At 39.5% G+C, this 27,966-nt stretch overlaps 1 protein-coding gene across 1 annotated transcript; it reads left to right on the top strand.

Moving 5' to 3' along the window:
- The first annotated feature begins 642 nt into the window (after positions 1 to 642).
- On the top strand, positions 643 to 27,734 carry slc6a13 (solute carrier family 6 member 13). Its single transcript, XM_056387680.1, is given in 22 exon segments — positions 643 to 903; positions 1,153 to 1,320; positions 1,471 to 1,587; positions 2,361 to 2,438; positions 3,332 to 3,454; positions 5,176 to 5,285; positions 5,746 to 5,911; positions 9,400 to 9,505; positions 14,528 to 14,728; positions 16,164 to 16,298; positions 17,552 to 17,692; positions 18,348 to 18,429; positions 18,750 to 18,882; positions 19,835 to 19,969; positions 21,894 to 21,997; positions 22,212 to 22,336; positions 22,698 to 22,810; positions 23,093 to 23,230; positions 24,163 to 24,265; positions 24,658 to 24,758; positions 24,972 to 25,142; positions 26,034 to 27,734. Coding segments are annotated over 22 exon segments (2,808 nt in total). The 5' UTR covers positions 643 to 810; the 3' UTR covers positions 26,199 to 27,734.
- The last annotated feature ends 232 nt before the right edge of the window (positions 27,735 to 27,966 follow it).

The following is a 27,966-nucleotide window of genomic DNA, read 5'->3' as shown; positions in this document are numbered from 1 at the left end:
ACATTTCATCCGTCTGACTTAAACTGTGCTCGTGATAAAGGAGACCTACTCCACTACAATTACTAAAACCTTCATTGTATGTGCTCATACAATAGTTATTGATTTAAATTTCTATCCTGTAAGCCATTAATTATTTTCTTGAAAATGTGTTACTGAACGATTAATACCAGCCCACATGGATGCACATATAGGCCATATCAACTTAAACTCCAGTTAATATGAATTTATTGGCATTGTAATGACATCATACAACACTATAACTGACTGGGTGTGATTAATCTTATGTAATAATACTACTATCATTTACATTAAGTGTGACCATCATTCAGTTTGTTAAGCTTTGTTTATAAAAAAATATGTATAACTTAAATTACTTTGGTAGTGCTTTCAATTGTGTATATTTGAGCTGCTCTCAAAACAACAATAACAGCAACAACAATTAGCTAATATAATATCACTATCAATGACAGCCTGCCTATGTAGTTGTTATTTAACACAGCATGCTGAAAAACTGAATAATAAATATTTACACAAGACTGTGTAACAGGAGGGATAAAAATGTTATCTGCTAGTTAAATTAAGCTTTTGACTTTCCCTTCTCCTGAGAAAAACAAAGCAGTGTGCCACAATGTAAAATCCACATTCGTCAGGTCCGACTGTTTGGGTTTGAGTCTGTCTGCAAATGCTCTCAGTGAGAAGCCATCAAGTGCATGTAAGTTAAAGCTTCAAAGTTCAAGGTTCATGGTCATGTGCTACATTATCTGTTAGTCAGGCTGGAGAGCAGTTCAGTTTATTCACTTTAGCTCAAACATGAATCTGACTGCAGAGAGACACAGTATCGCTCTCAGTGATGGGAACCGTATTCCACTGCTGGGACTGGGCACCTATGGGAACCCTCAAACGGTAAGAGGGGGACAGTATTGTGTCTGTGTTTCTAGATTTAGACATGAACTATTAATTGTTATTAATGACTGCTATACCAGGTGGACTCGTCATAGCGTAGGAGTGTCTGTGTTTACTGCTTGCTGTGATAAGTGCTGTGGATAAACATTAACCAGAATTTTAAATGTTGCTGTAAAATCTGAATATATACAGCATGACTCAATCCAAAACAAGTCAGATAATGTTTACATTTTCTGTGGGTTTCTATAGACACCCAAAGGAACAGCATTTGAGTGTGTAAAGCTGGCCATAGATGTGGGTTACAGGCACTTCGATGGGGCACTGGTGTATTTCAATGAGCACGAAGTAGGTCAAGCCATTAGAGAGAAGATTGCTGATGGAACTGTTAAAAGAGAGGACATCTTTTACTGCGGAAAGGTAAAATGTTCTGACATATCATGCGTCTCATTTGTCTCAATTTAATTTGAATACTATTTATTTAGTTTAAGAACTCTCACATGTGAGCACTTTCCCAAAAGCAGAGTTGTGTACTGTGCTTCACTTCGATCTCTGTATTTTCTTCCTCAGCTCTGGAATACCTTCCACCCACCAGAGTTGGTGAGACCGACTTTGGAGAAGACTCTGAAAGCCTTAAAACTGGACTATGTGGACCTCTACATCATTGAGCTTCCTATGGCCTTCAAGGTTTCCATACACTGCACATATAAATGGCAGTTAACTTATCAGCCAGCCATTTAGAGTCTGAACATTGCCCTTGCACACGCACACAGTGGTAGTGTTTCATTTAGATAATGCTGTTACAAATTTACCTTGTCAGACAGAAGGATTTGATATAAGAAGATATTTCACTTTCATAGAAAAATATGTGAAATAAAAGAATGAATAGAGTTAGAAAGGATGTCAACACGGGGCGCCTCGGTGGCTCCCCTGGTGTAGCGCTTGCTGCATGGGCTTGGTCCTGGCCGCAGCGGCCACGGGTTCGGGTCCGACCCGCGGCCCTTTGCTGTGTGTCATCCCTTCTCTCTCTTCCTGAGTTTCCTGTCTATCTCTCACTGTACTGTCCGAGTGAAGGCAAAAATGCCCACATTAGAATGTTTATAAATTATATAACATATAGTGAAGTGTTTTTAGTTACAGTTTTACAGTTATATTTATACATGGTAGCTGTATAACAATTGTGTGTAATGGGGCTCATGGTTAGCTTTAGGTTTGGAAAAAAGACAGCCAGGAGTGTGTTTGGTTAAGACTTTGCAACTGGAACAATTTGGCTGATATTTGTATGAGTTGTAGAAATTCACTAAAATAATCAAGTTGAAGCCAACTGCAATGCCACACCGTCACTTTGCACAGTATTTCAGCATCACCATGACCACTTAATGTCACCACAGTCTCTTAGGAAGTGTGTCTTTAAATAAGTTTAATTAATACAAGTTATTTAATTGTGTTTGAAATTTTAGCCTGGAAATGAGTTCTATCCAAAAGACCGGGATGGAAAATACATCTACCACCACACAGACCTCTGTGCAACATGGGAGGTCAGTTCTATTGAGTTCACAACAGATAATCCTGCTATTTGATGGCTTTACTCATCTCCCCCCGGTTGTCTGTGATATCTCGATTTGATATTTTCATGACATAATGGCATATTTCATGATATAATGGTAAGACTGATTGCATGGATCTTGTATCAGATTGCATTAGATTTAACTAGAAGTATGTAATGAAATGTCAAGTCAGTGCAATTCAATTTTTCAGATGTATTATCTATGAGTGCGTTTACATGTGCATTAGGATCCTGATTATGAGCCTTATCTTGTTTTTGATTACATTTGTGATGTATCATTTACATGGAACATGAAAAACCTGGTCATTCATATCCCTATATACATGATCATAACAGCATCCAGTTTACTAATCCGGTGTCTTGATTTCTCACCATCTCAGAGAAACCTGGATAAGGTGTTTACATGCCACAGTTATCTGGTTTGCTCCAGGTAGTACATCCAGGTTTCTGAAATCAGGATAAGCTGTTTACATGCACAAAACATAACCAGCATTAATTTGTTGGCCCTTTTTCAATTTAAAGGAACTGCTGTATTGTCAGTGCATTTTAATGGTGCCTATGATGTCCTGTATGTCATAGATTTCTTCCGAGAAAATACAAAAATAATAACAACACAACAATGAATAATGTGAAACCAGCAAATTGGCATGTGATATTCCCTCATACTTGGATGTCCATGCCAGAACATTCTGTGCTGCAGCATTAGAAACTGTCAAGAAGAGTGTCGTAAACAGCCAAGCTGTGTTCTGTTTTTTCCTCTTCCCTGTTTTATGTTTTGTTTTGTTTTTCTCCACTGTCTCAGTAAGTCTGTAAAGATAATCACTATCAGTCTTTGAGGGGATATAAATCTTTTATTCTCCACAGGCTTTAGAGGCTTGCAAAGACGCAGGACTTGTTAAGTCTCTGGGAGTCTCCAACTTCAACTGCAGACAGCTGGAGCTGCTGCTGAATAAACCTGGCCTCAAACACAAGCCTGTGTCCAACCAGGTGACCCCCGACTTGTCTCTTTAGCCCCCATGTTGACATCAGACATAGCATAGTGTATGTCATACGGTAGTATATTACAGCATACAGTGGTTTTATAGGTTGTTAAATGGAAGGCAATGCTTAGCTTTTCATACTTCAGGGCCACTGAGAATTCTCTGTTTTCCATTCAGCAAATGTTAAAAGAAATCAAGTGACAGCTCGCCAATAAATCTGAGAGCAAATTCAAGTTGTTTGATGAAAGGATTTATCATTACTTGGGTGAAGTGATGCGAAGTGATTTCGGCTTTCTCTGTCCTCACTTGGTCCATTTATGTATTATTCGATTCGTTTTCTTGCATAATTAGTGCCACGGGTGCTCAGCTCCGAGGCACTCCTCTACAGCTAGAATAGCTGAGAGGAGTGCCTCGGGGCGGAGCATCTTTTAATATTCCTCATACTTATTAGTGCCACGGGTGCTCAGCTCCGAGGCACTCCTCTGCAGCTAGAATAGCTGAGAGGATTAATATTCCTCAGACTTATTATTATTCTTCCGCCAAATTTTGGCACGTAACTCGTCCCGCAGCTTTGAGAAAACCCCGGTAATATATACATCAAAACGTGCGTCTTGATCCCGAAAGAGGTGCTATGACTTTTGGTGTTAAAATTTAAATTTTTTCCAAAGTTATTCCCAAAATACTGGGAATAAATAATGCATTAGGAATGCATTGGAATTTCCTTTAAAAACCCACAAAATTTCACCTTTTTTCTACAAAATTTCACCTTTTTTCTGAGTCACCCAGCTCTCTCATACCTGCACATAGAAATGTGATTCAAACTATAAAACGGAGGAAAACTTCTGCTCTCTCAAAAACATAACTGTTTTACATAACATGTAAACTTTTCAAACTATGAGCACTCAAAGGAGGAGTGCAAATCACTTTTTCTTCAAAGTTAGAGTGACAGCGTCAGTTGGCTAGAGTGCGTGAAGCAGTAAAAAATAACCTTTATTTTTATTTTTAACTCGAGCTCACGGCCAAACCGTAAAAAGGAGACAAATAATTCTTTCTCAAAATGTAGACATAGTTGTTGGGATTCATGAAATGTAACTTTGACAGGCAGGGTCTGCACAAAATTTAAACGGGGGTGCCGAGTCCAGCAGCAATACCTGTCTCACTCTCATTGACACCTAATGTAATCGTCATTTTTTTTCAAAAGAATCTCACTCCGTCTTCACACTGAGCTTATTCACTCATTTTAAGGAATATCTGAATAAAATAGAGACTGTAAGAAACTTCTGGCTTCAGTGTCTGTCACGGTGTTTTCGGTTTTTGAAAAGAAGTAACGGTTTTCTCATAATTTACAATTGTTTGAAGCCATGTAGAAGCAAAATTCTGGGCAGATTTTCACATTGCCATGGCAACGGCAGCTCCTGACCTGACCTGACCTCTGACAGCCAAGGGCTGCGTGATGTCATCGCTACAGTGACATAGAGCAGATTTTTACCCTAACCCTAACCTTATCCCGGCAGTAGACCCCGTGGCACTCAAAATTTCCCTGGAATTTTCTAGGTTGATAATACTCCCCTGTCACAAAACAGTCAGACTATCTCAAAAGAAGTCTTTCTTTTGCTTTAATTGTTTAATAAGTTGTGAATTTTTCCATTTCCATTCAATTTTATTTTGGCTAGTCAGAGCGCAGGGTGCTAATGTAAAGTCAACACTTTTCTTCTCACTCACCTGTAGGTTGAGTGCCATCCATACTTCACACAACCTAAGCTTCTGGACTACTGTCGTCAGAATGACATTGTGATTGTTGGCTACTGCCCAATTGGCTCCTCCAGAGACGCATCCTGGTACGTAGGTTTTAGGAGGATGATATTTTTAAAAATGAGTTGCTGGCAGTTGATATTTTTGCAATGTTTTGATTCCCCCAGCATCATATTCATGGGAGGGTGAAAAAACTCTGAGCTGCATTTTTAGACAATCATATGGCACGTGATCACGTCTCTGTGACACTTGTACGAAGGGAGGGGAAGGATGCAGAATTAAAGTTCACTAACAAAACTGAACCGCTAAGTCCTAAATCCTGACATGACAGATAACTTTTGTCATTGTAAGAAGCTACATTATATTTGAAATGGAGATCAGTATTTGGCAATGTTAAAAAAAAAAAAAAATCATATGTGCAACATATTGGTCACATATGTGACTGTGCTGCATTATTATTGTTACAAACCCTCATACTAAACATAAAAACTCTGATAAAAGTCTCTGTCCCGGCATCATTGGTATTCTCTTCTGTCTCTGGTTCAGGGTGAATGTGAAATGTCCTCCCCTGCTGGAGGATGAGCTGCTTGTGTCCATTGGGAAAAAGTACAACAAGAGTAGTGCCCAGGTGGCTTTGCGCTTCAATGTCCAGAGAGGAGTTGTGGTGATTCCCAAGAGCTTCAGTCCTGAGAGGATCAAACACAACTTCCAGGTGGGTTAAATATATATAGCATATATATTTTTTGATACTAGGGTGTGTAGGGTTCATTGCAGACACTTAAACTGTATGTTACAAGGATGCTTTCAAATCCACTACAGTATTCATAAATATGTAATTTTAATAAAACCATATTATACTTTGATACAGATATTTGACTTTTCACTCACTGAGGAAGAAATGAAAGCCATTGAAGCACTGAACAAAAATATTCGTTTTGTGGAGCTGCTGATGTAAGTATAAGTTGAACTGAACCTGATCTTAATGTAAATTCATAAGCTATAGTATTACTGTGTTGCATTGTTCTTTAACATCATTATCTGCTATGCAGTAAAAGAAAAGGACGTTCTCACACTACGCTGAGGAATAACTACACTTTTTGTTTTGACGCAGGTGGAGTGACCATCCAGAGTACCCATTTCATGATGATTATTAAACTTTACACATATAATAAGAACAGAAGATAGGCTTATAATCTGCATATTCTTCCCTCTTGAAGGTTTGAACTGGTATTTTTTCACACTAAACACTAGAGGGCTCTAGCTCACAGAGAATGAAAAAGACAAAAGCAAAAATAAATAAATAAAAAGGTTTTCAAGGATAACACACAGCTCTGATGTGAAATGGCAAACTATATTTCATATGTGTAATATTGAAAGGGAGTTGTTTAAAATGATGCAATTACGTAACTGCTGCTATGAACAAGTTTCATTTGAAAATAAGACCATTTGAATTGAATGTGGCAAAATAAATCATATCTAGAGGAATACATTTTGATTATCACTTCTCCGGTTTCCTGAAATAGACACATTATGTACACATTTCTACACATTCAAATTTTCAGATATATCAGCTACTAACGACCTCTGTACTGTATTTCGGCCAAGCAGTGTCTGATCCCCTCATGCATACATACACACACGCACATGTATATATATATAGTGTGTTTGATGTTTTTTTTGAACGGTGATGCCATGGATGGTGACGTGGAAGAAAAAAAACTTTAAAATAATTTTTTAATTTCAATTAATAAAACAAAATACAATTTTAGCTTCACGTTCGGTTGCATAGCTGGTTACATTATGTTTATTCTTCTTGTGTAACATGACTGCCAAATCTCTGTTGGCGTTCATCTTTAAGAGCACAAATGAGAGAACAGCTGAGAGCGGTCTGTGACACTTTGATGTGAATTACACGGTTAACCCTGAGCTCTCTGTGTCTTGTTTGGTCAGAGAGGGTATATGAGTTTGGTAAGATCAAATCCATCATCACAGTGTTGACATTGTGTACTCTCTGTGTACACACCTATTACCTAATTTGACCATCATGGACAGTTTTCTCCTTGGCTGTCTGTCAAACGCACAAGTTTTCCACCACAAAATGAAAGCATGGAGCTGTCAGCAGCATTTTACTAACGTGGGTCTTTTGTTATTAGCAACTAGTCTGTTAAGGTCTGTTTAAAGTGGCCATTTTTTTTATCTGCTGTAAGAAACCTCTACTTTTGTTAGGATACACCTCACTTGAAGAGGCCCCCTTGAAAAGGGTTTGTGTAAATATTTGTATATGCCACAGTTGATCACTTGATTTCGCAGAAACCTAAAAATGGGGTAAAGAGTGAAGATACATTAATCTGGTTCATTGCAGTGCACTCAAAAGCTTGATTTTCCAAGCTTGTCAACCAGTTAAAACATCTGATGTTCTGTCCTTCCACTGACCTCAAGTTAGCCAGTGTAGTTTAATGCATGGTATTTCTTGGATCAAACTGACCTAATATTAATCATTAACAAGCCCTGTGAGTAAGTGATCCTCTGCAATGTCTGAATTGCTGTGGACTAAATTCCAACTTCCCGTGTCAGAAGAACCTTAAACCATTTGCTTTCACTCATCTAACTGAACCAGCACGTTTGAGTTTGATCTGAAGAGACAGGACGGGCATTTCGGAGTAAACAGAGTACAATCTGAGCGGTGACCTGTGGCTGTACAGTTAGAGAGCAGCAGGAGGCTGTAGAGAGAATGAAAAAATACAGTTCATTAATGAGCTCCCCTCTGTTGAGTTGTCCTCTTTTGTCCCATGGATATTTGCAAGCATGACCACGACTCTCGATTTGGCGAAAGGGAGGTGTTCACCTTCTTGCAGAGAATTAGATGAAAAGATTGATATCTCTCACTATACAATTCGAATCTACAGTCAGCAGGCAGTTAGCTTAGCTTAGCATAGCACAAAGACTGGAAAAGGGGAAAACAGCTATAACAGCTAGTCTGGCCTGGCTCTGTCCAAATATAACAAAATACGCCACCTCTAACGCTCAATAACATGTTATATTTAATTTGTTTAATCCCTACAAATACTGCAGTGTGACAACAACATGTTATGATTTTATGGTTAAGGTTTGCGGTTTTTATATGTTATGGAAATTTGGCTATTGGGGATTAGGATGCTGCTGTATCTTTGCTATGATATCATACTGTAGGATTCTCTTTGATTAGCTACTATGAGGTCATGCCATCAAATGGAATTAGAGCTGTTGGTAAAAACTGTCATGTTTATGGCCAGAAGCTATACTAATGCTGAAAATTGCAGAGAGACTTAGAGAGAGATCTGGACTCATTCAGGAAATAAACAGGTTGGTTGTTGTCAAAACTGCCACAAGACTGAAGTCAACTGCAGATGCCTTAATTTTTACAGAAAACTAATGTGTCTGTGTCTTGAATTGTAATTTGATTTGGTGGTGGTGGGGGATGGTGGGGAGTTTACAAAAAAAGACCTCACCCTGTAAGGTTTCAGACAGGAAAAGCAGAAACACATCACTCCCCCCATCCCCACCTCCAAAAAGACCCTCTGGATTGTGACCTTGTAACAAATGCCTTGAACCGGGCCGCTCTAGACCCCTGTGGTGGGAAAATGTTCTGAATGGGCTACTGGGTCTGTGAGGAAGGAATCTGGTTGAGGGAATAAAGGCTCTTTTCCGGGGGCTGAATTAAAGATGTGTGTTGGAGCAAGGAGTGATGTTTTAATTACAATCAGTCAGAAGGAAACATATCAGAGGCTCTTATTTTGAACGTCATGCAGAAATTATTTTAAGTGTACAAGGTTTGTGGATGATGCATTTTTGTATCTATGTTTTTCAACCAAACTTAGTAATATTTGAGATCATTGCACACATGCATACACACGTGTGTACATGCTGCGATACACAATTTCCACCTAAAATACAAATCTGACCAGCCTCTCCCCCCATACTTTCTGCTTGTTCTCTGGACAGAAAGGCCCTGGGAGAATGTGTGTGTCAAAAGGTTACGCAATCAGCCCACCACGCTGAGACAGCACAGACCTCTAGTGTGCTGTGGTGAGTGAGTGTGTGTGTGTTTGTGTGTGGGGGTGTCTGAATGGAATTGGATGAAGGGGAGGGGGGGTCTTCAGAGAGGGGCAGCGCAGAGGGAAAATCTCACTGCGGGCTGCACCAAAGTTTTCAGTTTCTCAGATCTCCGCCCCTCCATGTATGTTATATAGTGAAACCTGAAACGGCAGCAGGCCTGTATTTGGTGCCCCTCTCTTCTGGAAACTGTCATTGTACAACATTATGAAAGGTGAGTGCCTTTGATCATTGATCATGTGGTTTAATTTTTTTTTTCTGTCACAGATGGATAATGACTTAAATTACTGCTGAATATAAACATATTCGTGGCCATCGTGGAATTCTATTTGATTGTTTATTTATTGGCAGCAGAGCTCAGTGGAAGCTGTTGTTTAACATTTCGTTTCTGAGAGCCATGAATGGTTCTTCATTTTGCCCAGCTAATGAAAGGCCTGCATTATTAAAACATAACCAACACGCTCACGTACAAAGACTTTGCATGTGGGAATCGAAACTTGGCTTTTATAACTTACTTGTTGTATTCAGTGCATTTCTATGCAGCACAGTGCATCCAATGCTGATATTCATGCTGTTCCATGCTGTGATCAGGACTATGTGACACTTATCAGTCTTACCAAAGTATTGATAGCAAATCACACCAGATTATTCAACTTTATCAAATGTTTAAAACTCAAAAAACAAACAAAAAAAAAGAACAAGTTGATGTCATTCTTGTTGACAGGTTATGCTATTTCTTTTTACTTTTTTTTTTACTTCCCTTTATTTATTCATTTATTTATTTGTACCTACCAAAATTTAGCATTTTTAACTTCCATCTAGATGTTGAACATCACAAGCTGCAATTGTAAATCTTTGCTGTGTACAGGTAGACGTGTAACATGGTTTGTCCTTGCCTTATGTAACTGATCTGGTTATGTATTAGCCTGCAATTATCCAACTGTGGGAGCGTCGGGGCATAGAACATGATGAGGATGTAACTCTGAGCTGCACGTGTTTAGAAGCGCCAAGATGACTGCCTTTGTCCATGAGATTCCATGAGGTCCCACAGGAATAGGAGACCATTATTTCCCATCCTCAGGCTTTTGTTCTTATATTGATATTATGATATTATGACATTAGCATGGTTCTTATTCTTATGACCAATACCGATGCTAATTCCTAGTAGTCTGGTTTTACTGTCCATAATTTACCTGTTTTGGATCACGCTTGCTGCTTTCATCAACCTTGTTTCCAGCCACACCAGGAAACTGTTTTCAGCTAAAAAAGAAAAAAAAAAAAGCTCTGATAAACTCACAGCACTTTTACAGTTAGCCAACATTAGAGAAAGGGTCTTTAAGGAAAGGGTTAAGACCAAAACAGAGCTAAAGGGTATACTGGACTCATGGTCATCAGGGGGACACAAATTCCAACTGAATGCTAAAGTTGCTCTGTGTATGCTGGATGTGTAATCAAGCAAGTGCTTGCTAACAAGGTCATAACATGTCAATGTGCCATCACGTTTGATTTGACTATAGGACTGGCTCAGGTTTCATTGTATGAGGCAATTGTGGAACATCGTTTATGTGGTAAGAACCAGTTACATGGTGCAGGCTAGTAAACACATCTTAATTCAGCACGTAGGCTAGGAAATGTGTAATTTAAAGATCTGATATCCAGTGGTTTAATTTCTCACCTTGCTGAAGTTATGTAAAAAAATATAGGCTACCTAGGGTGTGTCAGTACACTGTGACATCACTGCTGGGTGTGGTTACAGAAGCAGCAGAGCACAGTTCTGATGACACCCACCAGTGACACTGGGTGAAACCTTAAACTTTCAACCACTGTGGGAAAGTGAGTAGCCTTCTTGCTGAGAGTTAGGTGAGAAGATTGACGGTACTCTCATGTGTGTAATTAAGCTAAACAGAAGACATCTTAGCCCCGCTTTGCATTGGACTGGAAACAGCTGGTCTGGCTCTGTCCAAAAGTTTAAAAAAAAAACAGCTTACTAGCACCTCTAAAGATGACAGATTCATATGTCATATCTTAGTTGTTTCATCCATTCAAAAACTTAGCTGTAAAAACTACAGTTTATAGTTTTTACGGGTTGGGCAGTCTGCTCGGTCAGGACCCCACAGGGTCCCTTTTTAATGCACCTGTAACCCCTCATCATTTTTCAACATCCATCAGACTTCCAATTTTGTCTGCTGTGTTGAAAGTTGACATGAGTCGAGCGAACTGCAGCCATTGTCTACTGACGTATATGGAGTGATACTACGTCATGATTTTAAAGTCACAGTGAACTTTTTCTGTATTAAACAGCATAACAATCTTTCCCAAACCATAACCAAAGTGCTTTTGTTGCCTAAACCTAACCACAGACAGGAATCTAGATGTGAACCCCAGTCTCTGGCGTGACAGTCATGCGGTTTATGCTGCTGCCATCCACCTCAACCACCTCCTGGTGATTCTGCTACTTTTAATAAATGTAGCGCTTCATTCAATCAAAATATATGTTGCCTCTGAACTTTGAAGATTATTCTAAAGGGTACACAGAATGTTAAAAAGTGACGCCCAGGGGTCCTGACCAAGCGTCCATATGCGCAACTACGGAGTGACTCTTGTCACCGTGAGGTTGCCAGACAGCAGGAGAGACTCCAGATTTAGTTACTTTTGCTTTTTCAAGTCTTCATCCTAAACTAAGCTATCAAAGGTGCTCTATACAGACAGGAGAGTGGAACTGATCGTAACATTGAACTCTCTCAAGTTAATATGATTATTTCCTAAAATGTCGAACTACTCCTTTAAGGACCATGCATATATTAAGATCAGCAAACAGCAGCACAACATGTCCAGTAAGTCAGCCAGTCCTTCATTCAGTCAGTCACTCATTCAATAGGTCAGCCTGTCAGTCACTCAGTCAGTCACTTGCATAGGCAGTTCACAGCTTTTCAGAGAGAGGTGAAGTTGGCGCTTTTTCATGGGATAATGCTCCACTGTGCCTCAATGAGGTCATTCTCAGTCTTGGCATATTTTCTCACAGTGTGCCTCTCTTCTGATGCTCCATAAGTACATACGTGTGAAAACTATTTCAGACTGACTTTGCTACTATAAATATTCACCTATTAAAAGGATGTGTTTGAAGTGAGGTATTTGGCTGGTGTGATGAACTCCCCCAGTGTCCACTGAGAAAACATGAAAAAATGAGGTAAACTGTGATCTGGCTGCAAGGCCAGTGAGGATTCTCTTCTGCCAGCACAGAGGAGAGGAGCTCCTCTGCTTTTGTTGCACTAAGCCTTCATTCCCACCAAGTTCCTTTTAGAAAACAAGGGGCTCTATTTTTACCTCAGGCTGCAATTTGGCTCCAGCGCTGGAGATTTTGGCTCCTAAAACGGATCCAACCTCCAACCCCATGCGCACAGCACATACAGAGTCACACTTGTGCTCGACCTCTGCCCTATGCCAGTAGGAGCACATTCCTAAAGGTGGCTTCACACAGGGCTGTTGGCTAAATGGGATTTCCACCGCCTGTGTTGTTTTCAGAACATGTAACAGAAGTCAAATACAGGCAACTTCATTGGTCCAGATCACACAACACGTAATTTGTGTTTGTTTGTGTGGATGCATGAAAGACAGAGGAAGGGAAGGAGGTTCGGTGCAAAACATGTGTTCCACTGTCTCCTCTTGCAGACTGATGACGAACTTGTTTGAATGCGGACAGTTTCAGAGGGAGATAAAAGGGTAACAGAGGAGCTGGTGAGAGGCCTGTTAATGCAACCTGACAGGAGTGAGCACAGTCAGTGAGCTGTCTGTTTCATCCACAGAGAGAAATTCTTTCAGCAGCACTGGTCCCCGAACAGGGTCTGGCTGAGGGCTTGACTAACTCACGTAATATCATGCCATTACTGACCTCACCCAGCACAGCAGAAGTAGTGATAGTGATGTATTATAGCTCATGTAAACATAAAAAGATATATTTGGCACATCACATGCACAGTAGGAATTCTCCTTGAGAACTAGCCAAGGTCCTGAAATCCTTTATTCTCTCTCCTGGTCTTAAATCCATGTAAGCCCCAAACAGACCCCCTTTACTAAGCAGGGCAATATTCTTATATATCACATTTAATGACAAATAAAATGAATGTGCTTTGCATTAAAAATGCGCACATGCGCGCACACACACACACACACACACACACACACACACACACACACACACACACACACACACACACACACATTATAACTTATCATAATCTTAGGAAAATGTAGTTTGCTTTTGCATGTTGACACAGACACAGATTTCAGGACTTCAGTCACCTGAAACTGATTAGATTAGAAAACTGACACTTACAGACCTGATAGGTGCAACTGGATTATACTCAGTGAGCAGGTCAGGAGGAGTTAAACCATTAAGTGCTTTAAAGACTGTTGGGTGAACTTTAAGCTGGGTCTGATTTCTCAATGGGTGCCACTTAAGTGATTTAAATACTGCAGTAATATGTTTGGCTATGACTGTGCATATAGACTCTGGCTGCTGCATTTTGAATTAGCTAGAGCTGAATTATTGGATGCAATTTCAGAATGACTGCTGTGTCAATTCCAAAAAGAGTCTCTACAAGACAACTGTCAAATTTATGTTCATAACCCATTTCTTAATTTTTTCCAGATTTGTTTGACTTAAGAAATGTGAAAACTGCAGGACAATAATTCATTATTATCATGTATTGACTGTCTGTTGAAGCATATTGTGATGAGATGGTCATGTTATTGAAAATGTTTGATTTAGTGCAATTTTTAATACTAACACCAAAGGTTCTTTTGGCTGATGTAACTGCATAACTGTCAACTATTTTATTATTTTTCACCACATCATGATATATAACGATTTAGAAAAAATATCAATCTGGTGATATAAATTTTAGACAGACCCAGCCACTGTGGTGAATCAGTAAAACTGTCACTGTTTGTGGAGTAGGATTTGCCTCTAAGGGACATCATCTCTCTCTTTACTATTCAGAGAGACTTGTTGATCCTTACAAATTAAAACTTAGCTGTAAAACATGTGCTATGGGATTGTTGGAATTGCCTCTTTAACTCTTTGTCAAAGGAACTGCTATTGAAAAACAAACCAATTACATGAAATGATTGCCATTACCATCCTACAGGCTATAGCTATATCTTTTGCTCTATTTCTTATTTGTAATATTTATTTTTACTCTTCTACTCTTTTCAATTTAACACTTAGGGCGCACAGGTGAGATGGAGAACACATCCAAGGTAGAACCCTCCAACGGGCACAGCAGACCCCTGGACATTGTGCCCAGTACAGAGGAGAAGATGACAGACAGGGGTCAGTGGGGCAACAAACTTGAGTTTGTTCTGTCAGTGGCTGGAGAAATTATAGGCCTGGGGAATGTCTGGCGTTTTCCCTACCTTTGTTATAAGAACGGAGGAGGTAAGTGCTGGAATTACTTAAATCTGGTTTGTTATTGTTTGTTGTTTCCTGTTTGACACAAAATGTTGCATTTCAGAGTGCAGTCTTGCCTGCATGTACAGCATCTAGTTATTGAGGCAGGATTGCACTTGGTTTAAACCTAACATAAAGAGAACATAAAGAGGCATTATGTGGGTTAATGTGTGATCTAGTCTGTGGATCAGTTGCTCAATGGAGGTCATGGTTCACCAAAATTAGGAAAAGAGCCAGAAAGGTTTTTTTCATGCAGCCAGTTAGTTACTGTCTGACACAGGATACCTCATTTAATACAGAATAAAATCTTAAAAACAAAAAAATCTTTAAATTTCCATAGGAAGTGAACTTTGATTCCCGTAGATAGACGATTTCAGATTTCTTTTACTTTGGATATTATTTATTTATGAAAGAAGGAAGAAATTTTGCATCAACATTGTTTTTTATTTACAAACCGTGCCTTACAGTGTAAACGTGTTAATGAATTTGAAGGTTCTGTAAATAATTGTCACTGCCACTAGATGTTGCACTAGACCACCAGCATCTCAGACCAAAACAAATATTTCGTCGGCCACACCTCCGTCATCCCCTCCCTGCGCGTCCTCAGACTGCAAGGTGTTGCGAAGTCAAGTGAAAGCGGCAACAAAACACACAAGAGGTACAACCGAATAAAGTTACACTGCGTATACGAGAGCCAACAAAATACAATCCAGCCACAACCATTAGCATTGCCGTGACATGCTACTGCAATGCTGACAGTTAGCTAGCTAGCAATAGCAACATTTGCCGAGCACATTATGGATAATAGTAACAGCAACTTAAATAACTGTTATCATGCCTACTGCAGCCAGTCACTCATGAAAACAGACATGTCACATTATTTAGCCATCGAGTTACTTACACATGGAAGAGAGAAGAAGCCAGTTCCGAGTCAAGCTGAAGCCCTTTAGCATCTCCTAGGGTTCTCCATCTTGAGAAAGCCAGACCAGTATTGGCTTCATGGTCTGACTGGAATAGAAATTCAGCCTTGGAGTAAACCACCGCGACCGAGCGGCACAAATTACACTGGGAAGCCGGTAAAAAACTTTATGGATGTTTTGAAGGTCCACCAGCCGACAGGGATTTGAGCTGGTAGTGCCATGGCCAGCCCACATGTGCTCTGGTCTCATCCCAAGAACATAGATACCCAGATTACAACACATACAGAGAGGATGTGACATTCATTACATTCTCTGCTCAGGACGCCATTACTCCACATATCTTTACATAGAAAATGCTGCTATATTAATGTTTATAATCTCATTTACAGAACCTATAAACAATTAGCATGTGTCTCTACTATTCTACATTGCTTGAGAGCATACTGAAGGCATCTGAATGAAGTGTTGAATCTTGAAACCTTGAATCTGTGTGCTTATGTCAGGTGCCTTCTTTATCCCATACCTCATCTTCCTGTTTGCTTGTGGGATCCCGGTCTTCTTCCTGGAGACGGCTCTGGGTCAGTATACCAGCGAGGGGGGTATCACCTGCTGGAGGAAGATCTGCCCTTTGTTTGAAGGTACTTTTCTTTTTCTTTTTTTTTTTTCTTTTACATAAATGTGATTTACTTTATATTTAACATGTAAAAATGCTGTACAGCACCATGAGTGGCTCAATCTCCTCAGTATAGCAGTTTTAGTGCCATGCACTCCCAAAATCTGCTGATCTGTTTTTCACTTTCATGATATCACTAAGCTGTATCTTATGCTTTGTAAAAGTGTATGTGCAGGGGTTCACCCATCTTCATGATGTTTTGAATGTAAATATGTCATGATCTAATGACCACAGTATGTGTGTTATTCTGTAACAATGAGTTGCTTGTGCACCACACAGGATACATTCAAAAATGTATGGGGGCAAAGCCCCGGCAACATATATCTGTACAACAACGTGGGATGAAAGGAATTTCAGTCTGTTTATGTCCATGTATCATTTTCATTTATCATTAGCCTTTGTGTATATACAGTATGTGTATAATTGTGCATGTGTTATGTGCATGCCATACAGATGTGGGAGGGTGATACATGTCATACAAATGACTGGAAAGCAACCAACACTGGCTAACAACACATTTCTCCAATGCTTGTAGCATTCAGCTGCCCTCCAATAAGCCTGTAATCAGCCTGTACTCATAACAGCTTGGGGAGAGTATATTATAATTTGGCCTGCATGTAATTTAGTCTGATGCAGTCATTTGAAAGGGCAGAAGCGGTGAGCTGAGGATGGGTTTAATCAAACACTGGAAAGATATGCTTCTTCCAAGGTTAAATTATGCCTCTTTGACTATAGTGAATGGAACTGTCAGGGAGCTCTCTCTCTCACTGATTCAGAATAATTTCTGTGAGCCACTTGAGATAAACTAAATCGAATTTGAAATGTCCTCAGACTGCTGTCGAATACACTGCTGCAACCAAACTACACACTCCAGGTGTGCTTGTTTAAGGGCATCCACTTTGCTCTTGACTGACAGTGTGAGCAGAAAATATCTGCAGGACAATGCCTCATCACAACACTATATTAAAAACACATACCTCTATGGAGGTAAATTAAAAAATATAGTCATGAGTTTCAGGTGACTATAAGGAGTAGAGAGAAAGACTGTGTGAAAAATGCAGATTTCCTCAAAGGCCAATTTGTTAAAACAAGCTGCATGGTTGCAGCTTTTCTGCAATTGATTTTCAATTTTTTTTTTTTTTGCCAAAAAGTAATAATAATGGCTGTTTGTTTCGTACTGCTCAGTAAATGCCATAAACCTGATGTTTTCTTTTCCAGGAGTGGGTTATGCCACCCAGGTGATTGTTGCTCTACTCAACATCTACTACATCGTTGTGTTAGCCTGGGCCATCTTCTTCCTGTCCAACTCCTTCACATGGGACCTGCCCTGGGCCTCCTGCAACAACTCCTGGAACACGGGTAATACACTCCATAACAACAGCCAGAGATGTTTAGTGTATATGTAACCATGTATTTAAACTGGTGTAGCCAGGCCTCCATTTTGGCAAGCGCAAGCACAAGTTTGCTTAGAAAAGAAACAAGACAGGGGCATCTAGTGGCGTAGTGGGTTGAGCAGGCACCCATATGTAGAGGCTACAGTCCTCGCTGCAGTCGGCCTCGGTTCGAATCCCGCATCGGACGGCCCCTTACTGCATGTCATTCCCCCTCTCTCTGCCTCCCCATTTCCTGTCTCTTTCTACTGTGCTATCATAAAGGCATAAAAAGCACAAAAAAAAAGAGAAACAAGACAATTCTGCAATGGGGAACTGATGGCAGAGCCTGTTGCTGGTGGACTCATGGACTGAGGAGCTCCTTTTGGATCAAGTTTTTGATTTTCAAAGCTTTAGTTATCGTATATTATATGTTTTGTTATTTTGATTTTTCTAATCCACTTTAACATTTTATTAATTTGTAGTTTTATTTTATCTTCAGGGAGTGAGTGTTCCTGCACCATTTCACTTCTCCGTCTCAGTGCTGGCATTGTTTCACTTGCCTGTGTGTAACTTGGAAACCTCAGAGAAAGCTTGGATTTCTTCACAGGATTGAATGTCTTTTTGTCTTTCCTTCATTCAAGATTCCTGTATGGCATTTCAGAGGGGGAATAGCTCCATCAATCACCATGAGAACGCCACCTCTCCTGTCATTGAGTTCTGGGAGTAAGTGCCTTTTTGTTGGGTATGTCCTCAAATGGCCTTATGTGCCAGCAAATTCACAAAATATTCATTTCAACAAGAAGGTTTTAAAAATGTATGATCGTAATTCTAGATGCAACTTTTACAACTTCAAAAGTTTTGCTTTTTAGCCACATGGTCTTTTGAATTGCTTAGAGGCCCTTTGCTTCCTAGCTCCTGAGAGCACAGACAAAATATTATACTGGGAGAGTTGTGAACATAAATACACTGAATATGGGTTACAATGAATTCTTAGACTAGATAAAACAATTCAAATGTTTGTCTGTTGCATGTTTGTGCCACAGGCGCAGAGTCCTGAGGATTTCCTCAGGCATTCATCACATCGGCTCTCTGAACTGGGACCTGGTTGTCTGTCTGGCCATTGCCTGGGTTATCTGCTACTTCTGCATTTGGAAGGGAGTGAAGTCCACTGGAAAGGTAAAACCTGTCCTCCATTCATGACAAACAAATACTCTATATGGGAATAAGACCTATTCTGGTCCCAGTAAATAAGTTAGAATGTCCAGTGTCTAATGTGTCTAGTGACACCTAGTGTTGAACACTAATGAAGTTATTTAAACCTTTGGAAATAGAGCAAATCCTCCAGATTTGTGAGGCAGTGGAGATGAATAGTTGCATCCACATTCATCCTTTTTGATCTTGCACAGTATGTTCTCTTTTAATTGTATGGACTATTTTGACAGATATCTTTATTTTCATGTCTTATTCACCTCATGGTTCGTGCTAGTAAAGTACAATTTAACTTGTACCCAATCAAAGCTAACTGCATTTTGTAGTCTTTCCTAATTGTTTTTGATACTTTCTTACCTTGGTGGATTGTCTTATTGTACTAATATTGTAGTAAACTAGTGTAGATTGTCATTGTATTAATGTCATTGTCATATATTCATTCATTCATTTCTATATTTGTGTATCCGTTCACAATTTCACAAAAAAGGCTTCCACTGAAATACTTGAATCATGGCTTCTTTCTCGAGTGTTTTTGTTGGAAAAGTGTTTAGTTTTTTGTCTAGGCCAGGTGCTGTGTATATCACATCACGAGGGCCAAAGAAGACTGATTTAAAAAGCTTTTTAAGCTACTTTGCTCTGGTTTTAATTGATAAATATTTGCTGTATGGCCAGGCTAATTTTAGCCACATTGAAGGCATGGACAAAAAATGACACCAAGAGAACGTCAACTGAAAATCCTAAACACCAAAATGTTCCATATATTTGTATTATTTGTACAAAACCCTTTTAAAGCTATCTAAAACATTTTTTTTGCCTAAACAAACATCATGAAGAAGAATGAATTTCTACAAAGGGACAAACTGCTATAAGCCAAGCAGAGACGTATGCCTGATGACAAAGTGCTGCTGTTTCTCTGCAGGTGGTTTACTTCACAGCCACCTTTCCATATGCTATGTTACTGATCCTGCTGATCAGAGGGGTCACCCTGCCAGGAGCCTCCAGAGGAATCCACTTCTACCTCTACCCTGACCTGGGACGCCTATCTGACCCACAGGTAGGCTAGAGCTGCACTTGCATTCAGATTCTCAGTTCGTTCTGTTGAACATACACAGAAGGACACACTCATAGCTATGCAGTTACAACTGAAAAAAACCCATGTCTACCAGCGTTTAATGCTTTGCAAAATGCTTTGATGCCTTAATATTGGTAAAACTGGCACAAACTGGTACAGTACTGCCTTGGGATGACCAGGCCTGCAGATACATTATGCACATCCACAATTTCATGGTCAAACTCACCCATACTGATGGATAATTTAAGCACATTTTAGCCAACCAACCTGTCCTGTGACTCCCTGAAGCTTATGCCATCTCTGCAGTTTCATTTCACAAATATTAATACATTACACGTGCTAGCCTTGCAAAACTGTTGCTGAACGTAACTCCGTTGCTGACAAGTCCACTTTATCAACTTAATTTTTATGTCAAAAAATCAGTTAGTGGAGGTTTAAGGAGAGAAGATATAAATCTTGTGCGTCCATCCATCTACTTGTATGACTTTTTGTGGCAGTAAAATCACATTGCTTCCTGTTTTTGTAGTGAATATGAACATAGGTTCCTTTAAGCTGTTTGGACAAACAATGCTGCGAGTGGATTTGGGTTGTTGGTAGTAACATGGGCTTCTTTCCTTTCCGTTACATTGCAACCAGTGTGAAAATCCAAAAGAGGGGCCCTCTTCAATCCCTCTCAGGGCTCTGGGGATGAATACAAACCCTGTGTCTGCAGGCCAAGACAAGCTAGGCTGGTGGAGTTGGTACCTTCGGAAATACCTGCTTTTGTGCTATGTTGTTGGTTGGACCCCCAGTCAATCAGATCTTCAGTCCTGGCTGCCAGCTGCCTTAAACATGCCCCAGTGCTCTGGAGGCACTTTACCAGAACTGCAAGAATAAAGAGAAACCTCATTTAAATTTTGAAGTGCGAGTGAGTGTTCAAAGAGAGGGTGGAAAAGTGCTGCACTTTATGCCTCAGAATGACTGAGATGGATAATAGGCTTTGCTGGTTGGGTGATGTTAGGACGGTGGTGTTGAGAGGGTGAGTTCTGGAGTAAGGAACTTCAGATTTGATAGCTGCATTGGGAGATAAATTGTGTTTTTAAGAAGAGATGACGCAGTTTGAGTGGAGGTAACACTTTCAATATGGAGAATAGATGAGAGGTTGTGTGAAAATCAAGCTCACAATGGACATCACTGAGTTAAAAAGGCTTAACAGCTACTTTTCTGTGAGTCTGGGACTGAAGTGATGGAGAGTCCCCAACATTTGATGCTGTACGAATTTTGTTTTTTTGTCATATTAACCTTATATTGTTAGTGAGGTGTCCCTTGTCAATAGACACGCTGGGAGGATACATATTCCTAAGTTATGAAACATCAGTCTACAAACACTAGAGAGTCCTTCCTCACGTGCATGGGTTTGAAATCTATTTCCACACAAGCGAGTGAGCTGAGCTTTCAGTGTTAGCAATACATCGTTTTGTATTACTGTTAATCATTTGAAAGCATGCAGAGCAAAATAATGAAAAAAAGGTAAACTGATAACTGTTACACATTGTACTTGTTACACGATCAGCTGATGGTTCTGTTTGAACTCTGGCAGCTCGGTTACGTAGGAAGCTGGTTTGGTATCAGAGAAGCTATGGGTTTTGTGGCTGTGGGTTGAATCCAGATTGTATGAAAAAATGTACAGTGTTTCTCAAAGACACATTTTTAAAGTTGAGTATTTTACATAATACTTATAAAAATGTTCAGGGCAGTTTAAAAGCTACTTTCATCAGTTGATGGAGTTAATTTTTCCCATGGGATACTTCAAAATCAACATAATAAAACACTGCAACAAAAAAGGTTTTGTACTAAAATTATTATCGTCTTCTCCCTTTGAATGTATTTTCTGTATTTGACTCTCTTGTTTCTGTTCTGTCCTTAGGTATGGATGGATGCTGGAACTCAGATCTTCTTCTCCTATGCCATCTGCCTGGGCTGCCTCACTGCACTGGGAAGCTACAACAAATATAACAACAACTGCTACAGGTGTGGACTGAAATGATTACGCAGTGAGCATTATGGTCAACACTAATCTCTGTAGTCCGCCTTAAATGTCAGTAATGCTTAATCTGTTGTTTAGTCGTTCAGTTAGTGTAAATGTTTTATTTTTTTATATGAAGGGAATCACTTCTCGAGGACAGACATTGCTGTGTAATATTTGATTTTATTCATTATGTCTCCCTCTCTGTGTTGTCTCCAGGGATTGCTTGTCCCTCTGCTTCCTAAACAGCGGCACCAGTTTTATTGCAGGCTTCGCCATCTTCTCCATCCTGGGCTTTATGTCCTACGAGCAGAACGTACCTATCTCAGAAGTGGCAGAATCTGGTTGGTGGTTCTTTTACTTAACTTTATGAAAACAGATCACTGCATTCATACTATAGGTTAGGTGCTATAGGAATATCATTCTCTACTTCTATTTCTGCTGATTTACTTTGGTTGAATTATTCTAAAAAGACTTAAGATATGAATCACGCACTAGACTTTATCTGGGAAGCTGAGCAGCTCAACAATATGCAGTTCATTGTGATCATGTGACAGCACACTGAGCATATGGCATTAAAAATTACTGTATGAGAATGAATTTGAAGTTGGTGGAATCAATCAACATTTTCAGAGCATTCCCATGAGCAAAAATGATCAGTAATGGAAATTTTTAATGAGAAAAGCTGAACTGTGTCTAAACCAGGTCCAGGTTTGGCCTTCATAGCCTACCCTCGAGCTGTGTCCATGATGCCTTTCTCCCCTCTGTGGGCCTGCTTCTTCTTCATTATGATTGTCTTTCTGGGACTGGACAGTCAGGTGAGACCAACATATGAACCACAACTAAACAATCACACACACACACACACACACACACACACACACACAGAGGGTTCAGTCAGTGCAGTTATACAGACATAACTCTTACTGCACAGTCCTTTTATTCTACTGAGAGAATGGGTAAAATTTAGCTTGTGTAGTATATTTTTGAATAGGTCAGAAATCACATACATTACCATTGGCACACACACAGAAATATATATATATATATGTATGTATAGTACAAATATCTCATACTTTGGATGTTTCCCTCCTGATCAGTTTGTGTGTGTGGAGAGCCTGGTGACAGCCATGGTGGACATGTATCCCTCCACCTTCCGCCGTAAGAACCGCAGGGAGCTCTTCATCCTGGGAGTGGCCATTGTGTCCTTCCTCATGGGGCTCATCATGCTGACAGAGGTTAGTCCCAGTGACTCCACTTCTTTTTTTCTTTTTTTCTTTTTTTTTTTTTTTTTTTTACAGTGATTACAAAATAACCATATAATCTTTATATTTTGCATGACAGAACTCCCATTCATAAACATCTTTTTCAAGGTGATATTAAACAAGCATATTAACAATGACTGACATTATGATAATGAGTCATAATAAAAGAGTGTAAATAGGATAGTAAAGGTGAAGCTGCAATGGTGGTTTGAGTAAGGCCTTTAAGTGAAAGCTTCCTTTTTTGCCACACTGATGAAATGACATCAGTGTGGCATGACCTAACCCTAACCCTAACCCTAACCCACCAAACATATTTTAAAGTGAAACTGCATATTCTGCCTACTACAGCTTCGTCAGCACAACCTTCTGTCCACATGAACGGCACATTCCTCTAAAGTCCCTTCATGTCCAGACAAAATCGATTCTCAAACTGTGTGCTGTCTAAATCAGTGTTGTAGTACTGAACTCCAGGACTTGGACCTGAGGATAACTCGAGGCCTGATTTTAAGGACTCGTGACTCAAGTTGGACTTGAGCAGTGACGAGTCAGAATTGGAATTTATTGGCAATTTCACAGGGTGACAACAGGATGATTGGACTATAGATAATATCGCGCATCCATAAGTGTGAGAGGGCACATGCTTGCGAGAGCATTGGAGCCAATCTCGTAACACAATTCAGATTCAACCATGCTGACTGGGACTCAAACACTGGGGACTCAAGGTTTAGTGACTCGACTGCAACACTGGTCTGAATATGAATGTTGCACTTTGCAGAACTGTGTGCAAGAACAAAATAGATCATTGACTTTCACAGTGTTCTGAGATTTTGTCTTCAGTTGACTGCATGCAGGTTTTCTTTAGCTTCATTTCCCTCAGGGTAATAAACCCGTGTTTGCCCCCACAGGGAGGAATGTACGTCTTCCAGCTCTTTGACTACTATGCAGCCAGTGGGATGTGTCTGCTCTTTGTGGCTATTTTTGAAACTGTTTGCATTGCTTGGATTTATGGTGAGTGTATTACTCAGGCTATTCAGGAACATTTGAAGGGGGTATTTAAAAGACAAAGGCTTTAGTCTCACTAGGCACTATTCATTCTCATCCACTGCTCTCCAAGGCTCTCTTTTGTTTGATGCAGAGCTTTGGAGGCTGAGGCTGAGACTGAGCGAGGGGAGTGTTATTTCTATTCGATGGTTTATTTTCAATAATCAAATGAATAAAATAAATTCTAAGGAGTAGTTTTCTTGAGCCAAATAACACAATTAAGTGGCCTAATTTAGCCACTGAGCAGTAATTAGTTGAGGAGTATTAATGTGATGTTTTTCCACTGCTCTTCAAACATAACACAGATGATTATTAGATATTGATGTAAGTCTCCACTGCGTTTCTCTCATCTCTCCCAGGTGCTGACCGTTTCTATGACAACATAGAGGATATGATTGGCTATCGCCCCAGCCCTGTCATCAAATACTGCTGGCTTTTCTTCACCCCTGCGACATGCTTTGTGGGTTTCACATTCATTCTCACTATGCATGTTTTTGCATTTCTTTCTTGGAAGCAGAGCAGCCTCTGGTGGCCAGTGTGGAAAATACATTTTATAATAATAAGTTAATGGATAAGATTAGTGTTAAAATTGAGGTCAAGGATTATAATCAGCTATTTAAAATCATATTTTGAAAATAAAACTATGAAATATTCTTACTCTCTCTGTTAACAGGGAACCTTTGCCTTCGCCTTGATCAAGTACTCACCTCTGAAGTACAACAATGAATACATATACCCATGGTGGGGCAATGGGATAGGCTGGATCCTGGCTCTGTCCTCCATGCTGTGTATCCCTGTCTGGGTGGCCGTGAAACTGTACTACACCCCTGGAACACTGAGAGAGGTATGTTTCACCTAAAAACTGTCCTTTTCAGGAACAAATTCTCAGCTTTATTTCAAAAAGCATTTTAACATCTTTTAGCTAATTATTTTTGTTTCATGCCCTGAAAGTTTACTGTGTAGTTCAACACTCGGACCACCTTTGTTTTCAGTAGGCACCTCTGATGTCAGACTAAAATGGCAGACAAAAGTACCGACTAGTTGCAGAACATAGTGGACAATTTTGCATCTTAGTAGCCAGATACTTCCCTCAGTAGTTGGCAGACACCAAACCAGAGTTCAAAGATGTTTGAATATTGAATTTGTTCATCAGGTGGCCAACAACGTGACTCCAAGTCAATGTTAGTGTCTCTCCACATCTCCTGGCAGTTGCTAATACGTCAACCATATCATCTTTGTAATGCACTAATATGTCAGTGCTATGTTTACAGTTTATTACACTGCCCCTAAGTGGTCAGAAACAACAACGTACAAAGCTATTAAAGCCTAAATATTGCAGTTATTTGAAATTCTTTCGAAAATAATCAAATGCTCATCCTGGTAATCTAGTGGTTAAAGCGTTCTCCATACTGTATAAGCACAACATCCACGGTTAGATTCTGGCCAGGTATCATGTCTCTCTCTTCCTTCATTTCCTGTCTGCATTTCTACTTTCACCATGAAATAAAGGCAAAAAAAACAAAACGAGGAAAAGTCAAAAAATATTACTGATTTTGTGTAATCCCTCAGATAATATTACTGGTTACAGTCTTTAGTAGGTAACTTCCTCTGATGTCAGCTTCTTTATGTAAAAATGTTTTATCCGGAAATGAGTAGCCATCAATCACTTACATATTAAATTACTCATATATAACAATAATATAATTTGAATAATTGATAAAATATCTGTTCACAGCGCATCGCTTTCTTGACCACTCCTTCCACTGAGTTACCGAAGACAAAGCAGGAGCAGGAGAAGCTGCTCGCCATCTTCGCAGCCGATGGCGACAGCCTCCATCAGAAAGCACCTCCCACTAAGGACGGTTACTTCCCCGTTGATGAAAAAGAGTCCCACTGCTAAAGACCTGAGGGTTGAAATCAGAGCCTTGTAGGGCGTCAAAGGTCACTCCTCAACTTTGACACTCTGTCTGGCCCCATCCCCAACTCTCTCTGTAATACCTCACCAGACAAAGTGACGAAACGAACGCACAGACGCAGAGTTTAAGAGTCACCTGAGCTGTAACTGCTGATCTGCTGCTGGAGTTTTCTCCTTTGTACACTGCCTTAAACACACAGTATGACGGCATCAACATTCCTACTTAAAGATTGACATCCTCTTTAGGAAAGCTGGTTATCATCTCATTTGCGAGTGGCAGAGTCACGTGTACATTTGAAAAAAAATGTGGCCATTGTTGTTACGCAGTGGCTGAGAATTTACATTTGATCGTTTCTGCTTTCTAAGGAAGCATTTTGTTTTTCTGTTATGGACATCTCTAATGTTCAGTTCGTCTGACATGACATTCCAGTTACATTACTGATTCTAACAGCTGTCTGCTGCAGACGGAGCACAGGACGTCTCACAGATCATAAAAGTTCACGTGAATAAAATCTGTGTGTGTTTAAATGCACTTCTGCAATGTATACAGTACAAATGTATTGTGTATTCAATTCAGACACGCCGACAGCTCTGTTTTTATTGTACAGTAGTGAGTTCTGATCTCAGGATGTAAAATCTTCCAGTAAAACATCCTAGAAAGGCATTTACTAATAACCAAGAATTTGATTTTAGATTCACATTTAGCTGAACTGACCACAACTCATCACAATTAGGCTTCGCTGTTGGTATTTCATATTAACGTTACTGTTTTCTTCCTTTCGTTTTTTTTTCTTCTGCATGAATATTTTACATGCCTTTTGTTAGTCTTCTGATTATTGACATGACTTTAATTCAGTTGGTTTTGCCTCGTCTCATGCATTGAATCGTATGACATTAAAATGTAAAGTGGCTGAAGGAGACAGCTGTGCCACTTAGATAATATGAACAGGGAAGACTGTAATGATTGAAGGGATTCATTCCAAAATGAACATCTCTCTTGTCATCGCTTTTTCTGCTGTATGAATGAACTTCAGCCAGTGTTTCTTTAGTTGTAATGCTGGCATGAAGATATGATAATTGATTACTGATAGAGAACACTTTTACTTATGTGTAACTTTTGTATGCTAAAATTATTTTTTATGACTGAATAAAAATACCTTCATTTGAAATGTACATTTCTATTGAAATATATGTTTATATTTTATGGGTCATACAATTTATTATTCAGTACATGAATGATCATTTACATTAGTGAGAATTTGCTGTGTCTATTGATGATTAAAAAGAAATATTCTAAATTTCAGCAACACCTTCCTCACTGAGATCATATTCTCAAATAAAGTGGCATTATTGATATCTGATTTGCTATCATGCGATCTTTTAAAGTATTTAGGGATGTTATGGTGTATGTAAGATGATGTGTTGTCTTCAGAAATGTTTTGTTTTGCATAATTTAGCATTTTAAGTACAGTACTAAGTTGCAAAATGTACAACACAATTAAAATACCTTTTCTCTTTTAAGCAGTTGTAGTGAAGTTGAATAACACATTATAGTTCACTGTTCCTAAGAGCCATTATTCCTACATAAAGGCTCTGATAATATCTGTATCTTTATATCTGATTATGAAAACATTACACCAACAAAAATGCATATTTGTATTGAAAAGAGAGAAGGTAAATACACATTTAATTTAATTAACTTTTGATATTTCTTTCTGTTATGGCGAAAATATGTGTAACTAATTGTAATATA

This window comes from Seriola aureovittata, chromosome 10, assembly GCF_021018895.1.
Source record: "Seriola aureovittata isolate HTS-2021-v1 ecotype China chromosome 10, ASM2101889v1, whole genome shotgun sequence".
In the NCBI taxonomy this organism is placed as follows: Eukaryota; Metazoa; Chordata; class Actinopteri; order Carangiformes; family Carangidae; genus Seriola; species Seriola aureovittata.
This window is presented reverse-complemented; position numbering and strand designations above follow the sequence as displayed.